We start from the raw sequence: 15,436 nt of genomic DNA, 5'->3' as shown, positions 1-15,436 counted from the left end.
AGCTGTTGTTATTGAAATTTATTTTTTTCCTGTCTTTAACTTTGAAGCCCCTCCAGGTTGCCCCTGAGTCTATATATAGCATAAAATCCTCTACAGTTTCTTTGCTTTCTGGAACACAGGATATAGCAAGCCTATCTTATCTATTTCTCATCATGAATTTGGAATCAACCATTACTTCAAGGAGTCTTTTTAATAGGAAAAAAAATGGTAGTTAGATAGCAAATATAGGTGTTAGCGATACTCCTAGGCAGAAATTGATTCCAGACCTTTTCTGTAGACAAAGCTAAGAAATGTCTAATTTTTAGAGTCATGAAATAAGTTTACACTATTGCCATTTCCTTGCTTTTTTATTTGACAATATAATATACATGATTGTTTTCATGTCAGCAATGCAGATCTAATTATTTTAGTAGCTGTGTAATATCAATGTAATAATATGACTATAACATGGTTTATATAAACCAGTTTTCTCTTTAGGAAAAATATTAGTTCAAAAGGCTTAATAAATTTAAAATCCCAATACTAGTGTCTTAAAGGGCATTTTAAATTATTTAATGCTACCTATTTTACTGATTCTTGCTTTTGCAGGCTTAACCCCTAGGCCTGGTATACAGCATGAACTCAACATTTGTGTGTTGACTTGGATTGAGCAAGCCAAGGTTCACAGAAGAAGGTTTGAAAAAGAAAAAGTCCAGGCTAAGGTCTTGGTAACAACTCCAAAGGACCTTGGGGAAAGCTCTATACCACTGGTCCAAAGAGGATGGCAGACCCATCTCACAGATTCAGCCCATCCCACACCTAAGCCCAACCCACAGATTAAAGCCATGTTCAGCAGAGCCTTGCCAGGATCAACCAACCCCCAAATGACTCACAGGTGTATAAGTGAGAACAAATGAATATTATTTTAAGCCACATTGAATTTGGAAGTAATTTGTTATACTTTATTATTATCATATTCTTGGACAGAAAGACTTAATAAAGAAATCAGTTCTGCTCAGGAATATATATATATTTACTGTGATCCCAATAAAATATACTGAGAAAGATTATTAGCTACATAAGATTTTCTATAACTGAAATTATAGATGATATCAAAACGAAGAGGGTGAGAGACCAGAGAAGTGAGACTAGTATGTTAAGATTCTTATCTTGCTAGGGGGCAAACACAGCACTTACAAATTTATATAGAGGTCAGAAAAAATAAGCAGAAGTATGCTTGGAAAATAGAAGAGCAAAATTAAATGCATAACTTTGAAATCAGTCAAAGAAAAATCTATCCATCCAATGAAAGAAAAAAAGAGAGAGAGAGAGAGAAAATATTGTAAGTGACTTAAGTGGGAAAGGCACAGAAAGAACCTCCAAAAAGCCTCTTGTCAATAAAAGTAATAAGAATACTGTAAAAAAAAAATCATCAAAAACCTAAGTCTAAGAGCTAAAACTATAAAACTCTTAGAAGAAAATAGAGGAAAAGCTTCCAGACATAGGATTTGTAAGGATTTCTTGGATATAACACCAAAAGAACACAACAAAAAGAAAAATAAGTAAGTTTGATTCCATAAAAAAAAAAAAATTTTTTTAACTTATGCATCAAACACATCAACAAAGGCAATAAATGGAATGGGAGAAAATATTTATAAATCATAGATCTGAGAAGGGATTGCTATTCAGAATATATGAAGAACTACAACTCAACAATAAGAGTAACAACAATCTAATTCAAAGTAGACAAAGGACTTAGACATTTTTCCAAAGAAGATAATAGAGGTTATCAAGGGCTGAGGAGAGGAAAGAGGGTGTGGTACATATATACAATAGAATATTACTCAGCCATCAAAAAGGATGAAATAATGCCATTTGCAGCAACATGGATCAACCTAGAGATTATCATGCTAAGAGAAGAAGCCAAAGACAAATATCACAAGATATTGCTAATATGTGGACTCTTTAGAAATGTTACAAATGAATTTATTTACAAAACAGAGATAGACTCACAAACTTAGAGAGCAAACTTATCATTATCAGGGGGAAAGAGGAGGAATAGATTGAGGGTTTGAGATTGACATGTACAAACAGCTATATTTAAAATAGACAACCAGCAAGGACCTACTATATAGAACACAGAACTCTGCTTAATAACCTAAATGATAAAAAGAATTTGAAAAAGAATAGATACATGTATGTGTATAACTGAAAACTTCCAAATGTACAAGGCAGAGGAACCAGAGATTGAATTGCCAACATTCAGTGGATAATAGAAAAAGCAAAGAAATTCCAGGGAAATATCTACTTCTGCTTCACTGACTACACTAAAGCCTTTGACTGTGTGGATCACAACAAACTGTGGAAAATTCTTAAAGAGATGGGAACACCAGACTACCTTACCTGCCTCCTGAGAAACCTGCATGCAGGTCAACAAGCAACAGTTAGAAATGGACATGGAACAATGGCCTGGTTCAAAATTGTGAAAGGGATACATTCAAGGCTGTATATTGTCACCCTGCTTATTTAACTTATATGCATATCATGAGAAATGCTGGCTGGATGAATCATAAGCTGAAATCAAGACTGTCAGGAGAAATATCAACAAGCTCAGATATGCAGATGACACCACCCTAATGGCAGAAAGCAAAGAGGAACTAAAAAGCCTCTTGATGAGGGTGAAGAAGAGAGTTTAAAAGCTGGCTTAAAATATCATTTGAAAGACTAAGATCATGGCATCTTGTCCCATCACTTCATGGCAAATAGATGGGGAAACAATGGAAACAGTGACAAATTTTATTTTCTTGGGCTCCAGAATCACTGTGAACTGTGACTACAGCCATGAAATTAAAAGATGCTTGCCTTGGAAGGAAAGCTATGACAAACTTAGCACATTAAAAAGCAGACATCACTTTGCCAACAAAGATTTGTATAGTCGAAGTTATGGTTTTTGCAGTAGTCATGCATGGATATGAGAGTTGGACCATAAAGAAGGCTGAGCACCAAAGAACTGATGCTTTCAAACTGTGATGCAGGAGAGGACTCTTGAGAGTCCCTTGGACAGCATATTCAAAAGCAGAGACATTACTTTAACAGCAAAGGTCCATCTAGTCAAGGCTATGGTTTTTCCTGTGGTCATGTATGGATGTGAGAGTTGGACTGTGAAGAAGGCTGAGCGCCGAAGAATTGATGCTTTTGAACTGTGGTGTTGGAGAAGACTCTTGAGAGTCCCTTGGACTGCAAGGAGATCCAACCAGTCCATCCTAAAGGAGATCAGTCCTGGGTCTTCACTGGAAGGACTGATGTTGAAGCTGAAACTCCAATACTTTGGCCACCTGATGCGAAGAGCTAACTCATTTGAAAAAACCCTTATGCTGGAAAAGATTGAAGACAGGAGGAGAAGGGGATGACAGAAGATGAGATGGTTAGATAGCCTCACTGACTCAATGGTAGACTCTGAGAGTTGGTGATGGACAGGGAAGTCTGGTGTGCTGTAGTCCATCGCAAAGAGTCAGACACGACTGAGCAAGACTAAACTGGACTGGACGGCAAGGAGGTTAATCAATCCTAAAAGAAATCAACCCTGAATATTCACTGGAAGGGCTGATGCTGAAGCAGAAGTTCCAATACTTTGGCCATCTGATTGGGAAGAGCCGACTCATTGGAAAAGACACTGATATTGGGAAAGACTGAGGGCAGGAGGAGAAGGGGATGACAGAGGATGAGATGGTTGGATAGCATCACTGAGTCAGTGGACATGAGTGTGAGCAAACTGTGAGAGACAGTGAAGGACAAGGAAGCCTGGTGTGCTGCAGTCAATGGGGTCACAAAGTGGGACACAACTTAGCGCCTGAACAACCACAATAACTGAATCACTTTGAAATTAACACACTGTTAACACATTAACATATTATTAAACAACTATGCTCCAATATAACGTTTAAATTTTTTTAATTAAAAAGATAGAGCATTTCCCATTAAAAGCAATCAGAGCTTCTTATAGCGATGGTTGATTTCAGGTCTGAGTCGGAAAATGTACAGTCTGAGCTTGGAACATCTTGACATAACAAAGAGCAAAGGAAGCTATCAAAGATGATGAAAAATGTGTGAAAAGGATTGAGAACTAACCAAAGAAGCTCCCACTCAATAATAGTGCCAAAAATACAGTAGACTGAAACACATTAATTTTAATAATGATTCCCAAAAGGATGAACAAAGAATAAAAAACTCATTAGCCATCTTTGGAGAATGCTAGGGGAAAATCACATTATTTTGAATACCATAAATAAAAATAAAATGTAGAAATGTTGCTTTTATCCTATATTTCAGGATAATCAACATTTAAACTGTTCTTCAGAGTGACATTTGACAAAGGGAGAATCTTTCTTTAGAAGTATTCTAGTTAATGAGTGAGAAATGAACTAGGGAGGGAGAGGACAAAAAAAAAGTGAGGTAAAGGAAAAGACAGAGAGAATGAAGGGGGGTGGGTGGAGAATGTGAGGCTAATATTAATAGAAGAAAATATACTGTCATACTTTTATGCAATTTCTTAACCAAGAACTCTAAACCACAAACCATAAGGGAAAGATGGGGGTGCTAGATTTGACTATATTAAAGTCAAATCATTTTTTCAACAACAAATACCAGAAATACAGCTAAAGATGAAGGACAAATTAGAGTAAGATATTTACACTTGTTCTAAGGTTAATAAGAAAGTAACATTCAGAAGAAGTAAGGAATTCTTCCAAATCTGCCAGAAAGAGGAGACCCAAAGGAAAAATGGTTAATAACAACAGGCAATGAACAGAACCCAAAGGATAATGGGCATAGGAAGGTCAATTTCACCTAGAATTTAAAAGAAATGTCAAGTAAAGCAAATTTGTATATAGTAGAAAGTTGGATAATATCAAGTGCTGGTAAAGCTATGTGGAAAATGGGAATCTTCACTGCTGATGAAAGCCTGACCTAGTAGAGCCTTTTGGAAGAGCAATCAAGTCATTTAGCAATAAAACAGCTGGGTTTTAAACCTCAAATTCTCACAGGTGCCCATTGATCTCTGTCTGCAACATTGCAGACATTACTGCAACATTGTTTGAGGACTTGGTTACAATCTAGATCTCTCTCACTAATGTTAGTTGTTGCTCAGTTCTGTCGGACTCTTGGATACCAGGTGGACTGTAGCCCACCAGGCTCCTCTGTCCATGGAATCCTCCAGGCCAGAATACTGGAGTGGGTTGCCATTTCCTTCTCCAGGGGATCTTCCCCACCCAGGTATCAAACCCAGGCCTTCTGCATTGCAGGCAGATTATTTAACTTCTGAGACACCAGGGAAGCCCACTAAGGAAATGTATAAATTAAAGTAACAGTATACTATACATGTCAGAAATAATGAACGAGATTTACAAACTGTAGTGTGGAGTGCTCACACAAACACGGTATCATGTAAAAAAGAGAGAAATGTAATGAGCTTTGTAGCTCAACAAAGGTCATATATATTAAACATAAGCCCACAGACTTTCTTTCTACTTTCCAAGGACACGTAGACGCACAGAAGCAAAGGGATTGTGCCAGTACATTGCACAACTTCAGGGTTACTATTCACACAGTTTCCTATGTGAATGGTGCCCTCTGCTGCACGATTCTAGAATACAGTGTGAATGGTGCCCCCTGGAGGTGTGCAGCATGACAGCCCTGAACGTGTTAAGATGGCTTTGGAAGATTATAGACTAAGTACACTAAAATAGGTGTCTATGGTGAGGAGAAAGGAAATGGAAGTAGGGGGAGGAAACATGAAGCAAAAAGTAGAAGAGGGACCTTGTACAAATTGGGGATGGCAGTGTGACTTTAATGAAGAAATACGATCCACTTAACTCTGCGGTCTTAAGGTGGGAAAGAATGACTTTGAAGACAGGTCTTGCGCTGACTAACCAACAACCTTATAAATTGTGCTAAGAAATGTGGATTTTATCCTGAAAGCAAGAAGGAATCCTGGAGATGTTTGAAACAGGAAAAATTTGCATGGGACTGGATGAGAGGGGCAGAGATTGGGGCAGTAGTCCTTCACAGCAATCCACTCGATGTGTCCACATGTGCAGTGTAGTCAGCATGGACACAGAAATGCGCTAAATCAGGTGTGCCTGCCCAACACCCTGGGCACAGGGATCTTTGGAAGACCCGACTCTGCCTCCCTTCCCCCTTCTCCGATCCTCATGTACCAGAGGCTCACTCAGGAACAAGGCCTGGGGAAAAGCTGGGGACAGCTCCAGCACAGTCATGATTGGTACTGCCTTCCAGGTGTGACTGTGAACAGGGCACAGCTGTCTGCTCAGATGGCCAAGGACTGCAGGTTGCTGACTATGCACCTTGTCCTTGGGACACTCGGTCAAAGCCTCCGTGGTGACACAGAGGGTACTGACTTTATGTGAGAACACTGGCAAAGTCTTCAGCTCTCAGAGAGATGCACAGATATTTACATAGGAATTTCTCCTGCTTCATCTTGTCCTAAATCCTCACGCTTACTGACACTATGGTTTAAAAAAAAAAAATCATTCCATCTCCCTGGTGGAAACTCCTGGACAAGACTTGATAGTCTCTGAGTACCACTTTCTCCAGTGCCAACACTCTGAGGGCTGTGAGCAATCTTTTTCTGAGTGTGCAGAGCTTTCCTAGGGTAAATGCACCTGGAGTGATGCAGCAAAATGGGTACAGATTTTAGTCAGGCTTAGGTTAGACTCTTGCATATAGTACTCACCACATGGGTGGCCTTAGCTTCTTTATTTATAAAAACTGGAGGTTAAAAATCTCTATCACAAATGACGAATGCAGGAAAAAAATGCCCGGGAGCTCAGCATGAGGAGCTGGCATTTGGAAAGCACTCAAGTATAAAGTCCCTCCTCATTCCCCTTCATTTCTTTTTAGGAGAACACATTTCACAAACACTTTCACACTGAAAGCCTCACAAACTGTCACGATCAAATTTTCCCTTTTCAAGAATTTAAGGGTGAAATCAAGTATTGTATCAAATGTAGAAAGAAATGCCTAGAAAAATCTAAACTGTTAATTATAGGCTGTCAATAAATAAGTGGGCTTCTGTATTTGTTTTGGTTTAATTTTTGATAGGAGAGGCATGAAAGTAAGTATGTTCTGTGATATCACCTTCTGAGGATACTCTTTTCTACTAGACTCAAGATGGAAAAAGACAGTGAATATTTTCTTTCTATAAATCTGATTCTATTCATTAATCCCCTTAAGCTGCTCTTGTAGAGTTTTTGGCCCTCCTGCTCAGACGGGTCCCCTAGACAAGATTGCTACTAATAAGCAAGAGTTCAGAGAAATTAAGGAAGTAGGAAGAATAGAAAGCACTCTGTCCTCTTAACACTTCTGGTCGGATGACTTGCCCTTCAGGCTGTATGGATATTTTAAGTCAGTGGTTGCCAATCCTGGATTCCAGGGGCCACAATGAATTAACTAATTAATTTTGGTTAAAATACTTTCTTAACAAAATATAATACCTAGTGAGAGTCAAGGTGTGGTGAAATATGTACTGTTATGCAAGGCAGATTGTAATTAGACCAAATCTTTTGAAAGGCAATTTGGCAATTAAGTATCAAGCCTTTAAGTGTTTGTACTCTTTGACCTGAGAATTCTCTTTTGGGGAACCTATCTTACAGGTGGAGAGCAGTATCTAATTAGGAAAACAGATATGTACACAAAGAAGCTTATCACAGTGTTGTTTTATAATAGAAAAAAAAATGGGAACAACCTAATAACATGAGAACAATTATATGCAATGGGGTGCGTGCAATGCATGGGTGGAGCCATATACAAGGAGTCTGTCGACCTGAGCCTAAAAACATTCAGAAAATCTCATTAAAATTATATTTTTAAAAAGAAGAAGCAAAATATGAAATCTTCACAATTCAAAAGGTCTGGGAGGAAATATACCAAATTTTGATAATGATAACTTTAGGTGATATGATTTTGAGTGACTTCCTTCTTATTTGTTATTTTAAGGACCACCATAAAGACTATAGAATATAAATTTTCTAATTAGCAAATCATCATCACCATTATCGTGTTTTATGAGAAAGTAAACAGAGATGCCAGATAAAATCTTTTTGGTTTGGGAGATGGCCGAGAATGGGATCACGAAGATCAAAGATACAATAAATCCTATCAATTCCAAAAAAGTATGGAGTTGGTTAGTAAGGAGTCAGCTCCGTTTCATCCTCTCCTCCATAAGCTTGCTGATTCCTCCCCAGGAATTCTGCTAGACTTGGAGCACAGGAGAGGAGGTGGTTTCCCCAGCACACTTAAATCCTGGTGCTGGTGCATTCACTGTTACACACTCATCCTCATTTCTTACTGGCATGCTGATTGCTTTAAAAGTGAATGAAATGTTAAGGCTATCTAGCGTTTGCTAGGCACTTTCTAAGCACAGGCACTGTTTTGGTACTTTTTATCCCCATATTTCACCTTCCTCAGGCTTGCAAGAGTTCTCAGTAAAAGGAACCATTGTTTCTTTTTTCACCCTGTTCTCCTTTCTCCTACACACACAGAAAGTGCCTTTGGGGGATATAATAATTGATTTGGATGAAAGGAGAAATGGGCAGACTGGGCCACGCTTTGTTACGAACAAAACTTCCTTCACTGCCTGAAGAGGTAGCTGGAGAAGCGCCTTCGGGTGGCCAGCATGGGAAGGTTCTAGAAAGAGGGCACCAGAAAGCCTTGCAGGCCTCCTCCCTGTGATGTGGCTTATTTGCTTTATGGGCTTCAGGCATATTTTGCTGACATAAGCAGCCCGTCAAAGTTTAAAATAATAATAGTGAAAAGGAAAACAGCCCCTTTCTGCCAGGCAGTCCTGTTCTGCCAACTTCTGTGTTCTCTTTTGAGTTAATAAACGTCCAAGAACCACCTCCCCTGCCACCCTGGGGGTGGGGAAAAAAGCACAATAATTTTAAAACCACCAGGTCAGGCTATTGCCAGCATAAACCATTCAGACAAGTTGCGTTTGTCACACTCTAATGAGGATTTTACCTCTGCCTCCAAAAGAAAGCTATTATTAGGCTTTGTGTTTATGGGATCAGATGATTGTCTGGGGACAGTGGGTTTCTTTTGGCCCCTTCCTCATTTTAACCATGCTCAAGACCAAATCCATAGGTGTTTTCTGCATCAGATGAAATGAAAAAGCCATAATTATGCCAGCTAATGTCTTTGCAAAACATCAATTAAGAAAACGGCCTTTTAATTCCCATTTTGCTTGAAAATCTGAAAATATCTACACACGTTGTAATAGCATGGTGGTGGTGGAGGGTGGGGGGAAGCCTGTCTCTTTAAAAGGAGACAGCTCAAATGGTTTGAGGAGGTCAGGTGAGCAGGTCGCTCTTGGCAACAAGAATCTCTCCAAGGAAGAAAGTCCTCTACAAAGTAAGACCTCTTAAGTTATCTTCCCATGTAGTATTGAAACTGGAGCCAGCCCCTACACAGTGAGGCTGATACCAGGCTGGCACCGCACACACACCCCATTGTTAATACCGCCTCAGGAGAGATTAGATCCCGCATTCCTCAGAAGTTCTGAGCTCCGGAGGGAACACCACCAGCAGGCTCCTTCCACCCCGGCAACAACTAGCTACAACTGATAAGTTTTCATTGAAATAACTGGAACAATTACACTGAGTCCCCACAGGGCTCTGTCACTAGCTATTAAGAGAGAAACATTGCGCTTGCATGCTGTGGTGTCTACAAAGGTGTGAGCCAGACAGGAGCAATTCAAATCAAGTCTTTAGCTCCATTTTATATGCTTTTATCTATGGCTACGTGCCGTTGTGAACCAAATTCTTCACCTAAGATGTACTATTAGATTGTTTTATGTTATGTTTCCTTTTCAGGTCTTATCTAGTAAACTCGATATTTACACTATCTCAATTTAGGTTTGGACAAGTAACTAATTAATCTCTGACCAAAGATAGACTTGGGTTTGTTTGGTAAAATCTGTTGAGGTCATGGCTGGTTTTAATCATGTAGCTTAGTTAAAAAGTTGAACACTAACAAAGATCTTTGCTTTCAAGGCTTACCTTTCAATCAGAGTGCTCATTAAACAGCAAATGTAGTTGTACTTGAATTCTGCAACTTCCCTTTTTTTCTGGAATAACAGTGTCTGAAGGATTAAGTGGCAATAAGAATAAAAGGACAACACACATCACCTTTGCAGGAGCAAATCGTAAAAGACCTAGATTAAATTTTAACCAGAGGTTATGTCCACCCTGATTCTATATCTCAAAGGGTTAGTTTTGGCTTTGAGAATAATAAAAGGTGAGTTTGAAAAAAAGGACCCTATTTTAACATATACTGTATTTGCTAGGAGGAGACAGAGTTAGTCTTTGAAAGAAAATAAAAGGCAAGGAGTTTAGCAGATGGGTAATTCCCAAATATGCAGAAATGTAAACAGCCAGGATTTGGGTGCCTATGGGTTTTTATCAAAGATGTAAGGCTGAGGCCAACACCAGTGCGTCCTCTTTGGCTAGTTTTAACACGTTCACAGTCACAATTAACATTCAAGGAATTTCCTTTTCACCCAAGTGTTTCTTTAAAAAGTATTTTATACCACAAACTAAAGTTCTAGCTGCCATCAGTCCTCCCCATACAAAAAATTGATGAAATCGCCATAATACTTTTTTTTTCTTTTTTTGAAAATGGGCTCGGACCACGTCAATTTCCTGGGGCGTTTGTTATCCAATATAAGGGGGTTTTCACCTCCTCCCCTCCTTCCTTCCCCTGAGAGAGCCTGTAATGCAGACCCAGCTTCCTCGTCCAGCAACATCCTCCACTTTCACTCTGCGGCCTGAGCAGCGCCGCTGCAGGCCCGGCGTAACCCACCCACCCCCTGCCCAGTCAGAGGGCTGCTGGCGGGCAAAAGCTTGGGGCCCACTCCCCTCCGGGTTTCAAGTCCCTGAGCCGGCCACGCCGGAGTTCTTCAAGGAAGGGGGAGGCGGCGGTCTCCCCCTCTCACCCTGCTCCTCCTACACAAGGGATTCGCACACGGGCACCGAGTCCGAGTCCTGGCTGTGCATGGAGCTCAGCCCGGTGTCCGAGTCCTCGTCGTTACCAGGGCAGCTCTTGGCCAGTCCGCGGGCCTGGTCCACCCACACCTCGGCGCAGGCCTGAGGCCCGGGGTCCCGCGAGGGCCCCCTGGACACTGGAGTCCCATCGGGCGCTACCGTCAGCTCCAAAGTGTGCAAAGTCTGGAGAAGGCCCTGGAGCTCGCGCTCCTTGCTGTCCCACTGCTGCTGGCTGTAATCCAAGTCCGACTTGACTGCCTCCAGGTCCGTGTTGAGCCGGAGCCCGATGTAGAGGCTGGTGCTGAGCTGCGTCCGGACTCGCTCGCGTTCCAGCAGCAGCTCACCGTCGAGGCCTGCCTCGGCGTCCGGGGGCTCCTCCCGGGCTGCGAGCTCCTCCTGGCGCCTCCTCATCCACCTCTGGTTCAGCTCCTCCTGGATTTCGGCCGAGAGGCGCTCGAGCAACTCCTCCTGCTGGGCCCGCTGCTCCTGCAACTGCAGTAGGTCGTCGCAGCGCCGGGCCAGCTCCTCCAGCGCAACCGCCTTCGCCTCGCCGTCCAGGGGCGGCGGCGTTGCCGCCGCTGCCGCCGGCTCGGGCTCGGGCTCCGGCTCCTCTCCTGGGCCGGTACCTTCGAGTTCGATCCCGGCACCCACCAAGTAGGTGTCCTGCACGTAGTTCACTCCGTGTCGCCGCACGCGGTCCAGATGTACCTTGGCTTCGTAGCGGTCGATCTCGCGGTCCAGCTCCCGAAGCCGCTGCACCTGCTGACGGATGGTGTGGTCCTGGGACAGCACCAAGTGCACCAGCGTCTCCATACGCTCCACCGAGGCGCTCTCGGTGGCCCGCGGCGATGACGACGACGAACAGGATGAGGCTGCGGACGACGACGTGGACGAGCAGGGCGACGACGGCTGCTGCTGGCGCCGCCGGTTGAGCTTGGCCAGCTTGCGGAAGGCCTTGCGCACCACCCGCCGCTGCTTCTCCTGGGTCATGGCTAGGCTGGGCCGCGCTGGGACCCCTCGCGCGGAGCAGGGGCGCTCGCGACTGAGCACGACGCGCGCCTCGGCACTGCGGGGCCCCGCGTTGGGCAGCGACGCCTCGCTGCGCACCAGCACGAAGCGCACATTCTCTTGCTCTTCGCCCCAGGCGGCCCAGAGGCGCAAGATGCGCGTCTTGTTGGGCAAGATGCGCTCAAAGCCCCGCCACTTCTCCACAATGCAATAGCACTGCGGGGGCCCGCACAGCATGCCCTGGGGCAGCGCCTCGTCGTCGTCGTCCTCGTCGTCCTCGTCCAGGGGTTCCGGCAGCTCTCCCGGGCCTGGCGGGTCGCCAGCCGCCCCCCGCCGCCGGCTCCGCCGCTGCCGCCGTCGCCGCCGGCAGCCATCCTCCAAGAGCACCCGCACTACGTCCGAACAAGTGGTGCGGCGGGAGAGGCCGGACACCAGTTTCTCCTCCTGGCAGATCCACACTGATATCTTCTTCTCCGAAGGATCCATAGCGCAACCGGGACGCAGGTGGCGCCGGGGTGGGGGGCCCGAGTCCCACTGGGGCGGCCGGGGCAGCAGGCAGCCTAGCAGCTCTGGAAGAAGGATTGGAGCTCGGGACCCTAGCTCTCTTCAGCACCGGCTCTTCTTCCCGCTGCGCAAGGAAGGCAAGCTGAGGCGGTGCTCCGCCGGGACGGTGCGCTCCAAGAACCGCGCGCCCGGCTCGGGCTCCCGCGGCTCGGCTCTGCCCAAGGTTCCCCGGGCCTCTGGGTTTTGCTCCTCCCCACGTGGCTCCTCCCCCTCCCGCTCCCAGCGCCGGGAGCTGCTGCCCGAACGCGGGAGGCGCGGAACCCAGGCCCGCCCCTCTCCCGCGCTGCGGGCTTGGGGACTCTGCAGCGCGTCGGTGTGAGAAGGGAACTCCGGGACCCCTCCTCCGCAGGGCCTGGAACCTGTGCCTAGGCGCGGATTAGCTCTGCGTCTCTCTGGGCCCACTGGCTCCTCTTCTTGGGTCTAGAGCTAGCTGGACTGACTTGCACATTTTCCTCTGCGCCCCAGGAGTGTTTCCTGGACTTTCAGAGCAGCGCCGTCTGACAAGTGCCCCGGCGCAGAGAAACCGAGACGCTGGGCATCTCTAACGAAGATTAACCTGACCTCTAGCTGGGATCTGTAACTGCAGCCTACAACGCGGAAGGCCTTCAGTCTTCTTAGTCTGGAGGCAGGGTTTCCATATGGAAGAACAGGCGGGGCAGTGTGCTCCAGGAGCAAGTGTAGATTAGATTAGTAAAGTCTAGACTTGCGGGGTACTTCCTGGCACCGTCGTGTCTTTGACTCCTCACGTAGCCTCGGCGTCGCATAGCCTTCTTGATATGGGGACCCCTGATTCTAGAGGGAGTTCCTGGCCCAAGCTCTTTTGCAAATCACAGCTCTTTTTCCAGATCCCACCTTCATAAAGAGAAACCTAGTCGTTACCGCGACAGTTTCTGGCATTACCCAGTACCCAGATGTGGTCAAGTGGAGATAAGAGCCAACTTGCACAGCTCAAGAAATCCAAGACCAAAATGCAAATAAGATTTTTCTCATCCTCAAATGCTGATGAGGATGGTTCATTGTGTGCAAGTCTTGCTCCCAGCTTGGAGCACAGGCTTGATAAGATCACTCCTTTGTTTCAAGACCTTGAATGGCTCCTCACTGCCTGTTGAATAAAATATTTTATTTATTTATTCATTCATGCACTTGATAAATATTTGAGTACCCGCTGTGCTCCAGTATTCAACACAGGTGCTAAACGTGTCCAACACAGGACCTTCTGTGCTCTGATAACAGGGAGCATGAGGTGCCAGAGGAATACTAGAATAGTATCCTAATCAATCTGCAAGAGTTGAGGAAGGATTTCTGGGGAAGTGTCATCTTGGCAAGACTGAACGCACCATTTGAGTCATCCAAAGGAAAAATAAATAGATGGGACAATTCCATGTGTCAGTATTTGGACTGATCCTAAGGGCAATGAGAAGTCAAGGAGTGTGGATTCTGAGGTCAGACTGCCTAAGGAAAAATCTCAGCCTGTCACTTACTACCTCTGCGACCTTAGAAAAAGTATTTCATCTCTCTGAGCTTCACCTGTGAAATGGAGATAAGACAAATACCTGCCTTATGCAAACTATTTTATATAGGATGGATAAACAACAAGGTCCTACTGCATAGCACAAGGGACTGTATTTACTATCTTGTCATAAAACATAATGGAAAAGAATGTGTGTGTGTATATATATATATATATATATAACTGAGTATATATATAACTGTATATATATATATATATAACTGAATCACTTTGCTGTACAGCAGAAGTTATCACAACATTGTAAATCAACTATACTTCAACTAAATGTTTAAAACAACCTACCTAATAACTCTAAAAGGACTGCTATGAGGATTAGGTGCTTGGACCTGTTAAGTCTACAATAGAAATTTTATTGGAGGATTAGAACTCACATGGTGTATTAGTCTTCTATTGTTAACAAATTGCCACAAAGTTAGTGGCTTAAAATAACACCCTTTTTATTAGTCCTGCAAGTCAGAAGACCAACATGGCCTGTCTGGGTCTTCTGGCTCATGGTCTCCCAAGGCTTAAAGGCAAGGTTTTTGCTGGGTTGAGCGCTCATATGGAGGTTCTGGGAAAGAATCCATTTCCAAGCTCACTCAGGTTGTTGGAAGAATTTGGATACTTGCAGTTGTAGAAATGAGGTCTTTGGTTCCTTGCTTGCTATTGGCTCGGGTTACTCTCAACTCCTGGAAGCCTCCCTCAGGTCTTTTCCATATCATACCCCTCTTCATCTACAAACCATCAACAGCATGTCAAATCCTTTGATTCCTCCTTGGCTTGAAGTCTCTATGACTTACCCTTCTGCTATATGCTGGAGAAAACTCTGCTTTTAAAGGGCTCATTTCATTAGGCAGAGTCACGTGGATAATTTATCTGGCTTAAAGGCTGATTAGTAGCCTTAACTAACTGCAAAATCCCTTTTGCTGTGTAAGATAATCACCAGAGTAACACGAGGGGATGGAGATCATGGGGCCATCTTAGATTTCTGCCTACGAGAGACCCTAATGTGATGATTCTCCATTTTGAAAAATCACTCTGTTTGCATTGAGGATGATGGGTGGGGGTCAGGGTGAGACGCCAGGTGGTCCTTTAGAAGACTGTCATATTCATTCAAGGAGGAGATAGTGGCCTGCACTGAGAATAGTGAGAGGACTGGACAAATTTGAGCTGTCAATTTTGAGGGAGGCTGGAGATGCAGGACTTGGTAATGGATTCAAGGAGTATTTTCATCTCCCTAGCATGGTATTGGGGGTCTCTTATAATCTAGCCCAGCCCACTCACTAGCTCCTCCCTCACATGCTTGGCTATCCCTGCC

At 44.2% G+C, this 15,436-nt stretch overlaps 1 protein-coding gene across 1 annotated transcript; it reads right to left on the bottom strand.

Moving 5' to 3' along the window:
• Window positions 7,693-12,812, bottom strand: RASSF10 (Ras association domain family member 10). The gene has a single exon (XM_018059577.1). It carries the CDS (start codon window positions 12,528-12,530, stop codon window positions 10,998-11,000), a length of 1,533 nt encoding a protein of 510 aa, XP_017915066.1. The 5' UTR covers window positions 12,531-12,812; the 3' UTR covers window positions 7,693-10,997.

This window comes from Capra hircus, chromosome 15 (genome assembly GCF_001704415.2).
Source record: "Capra hircus breed San Clemente chromosome 15, ASM170441v1, whole genome shotgun sequence".
Lineage (NCBI taxonomy): Eukaryota > Metazoa > Chordata > Mammalia > Artiodactyla > Bovidae > Capra > Capra hircus.
The sequence above is the reverse complement of the archived record's forward strand: the minus strand, read 5'-3'. Positions and strand labels throughout refer to the sequence as shown.

Coding starts and splice junctions, on each gene's coding strand:
- RASSF10 (XM_018059577.1), bottom strand. CDS start 12,530: ATGGATCCTTCGGAGAAGAAGATATCAGTGTGGATCTGCCAGGAGGAG.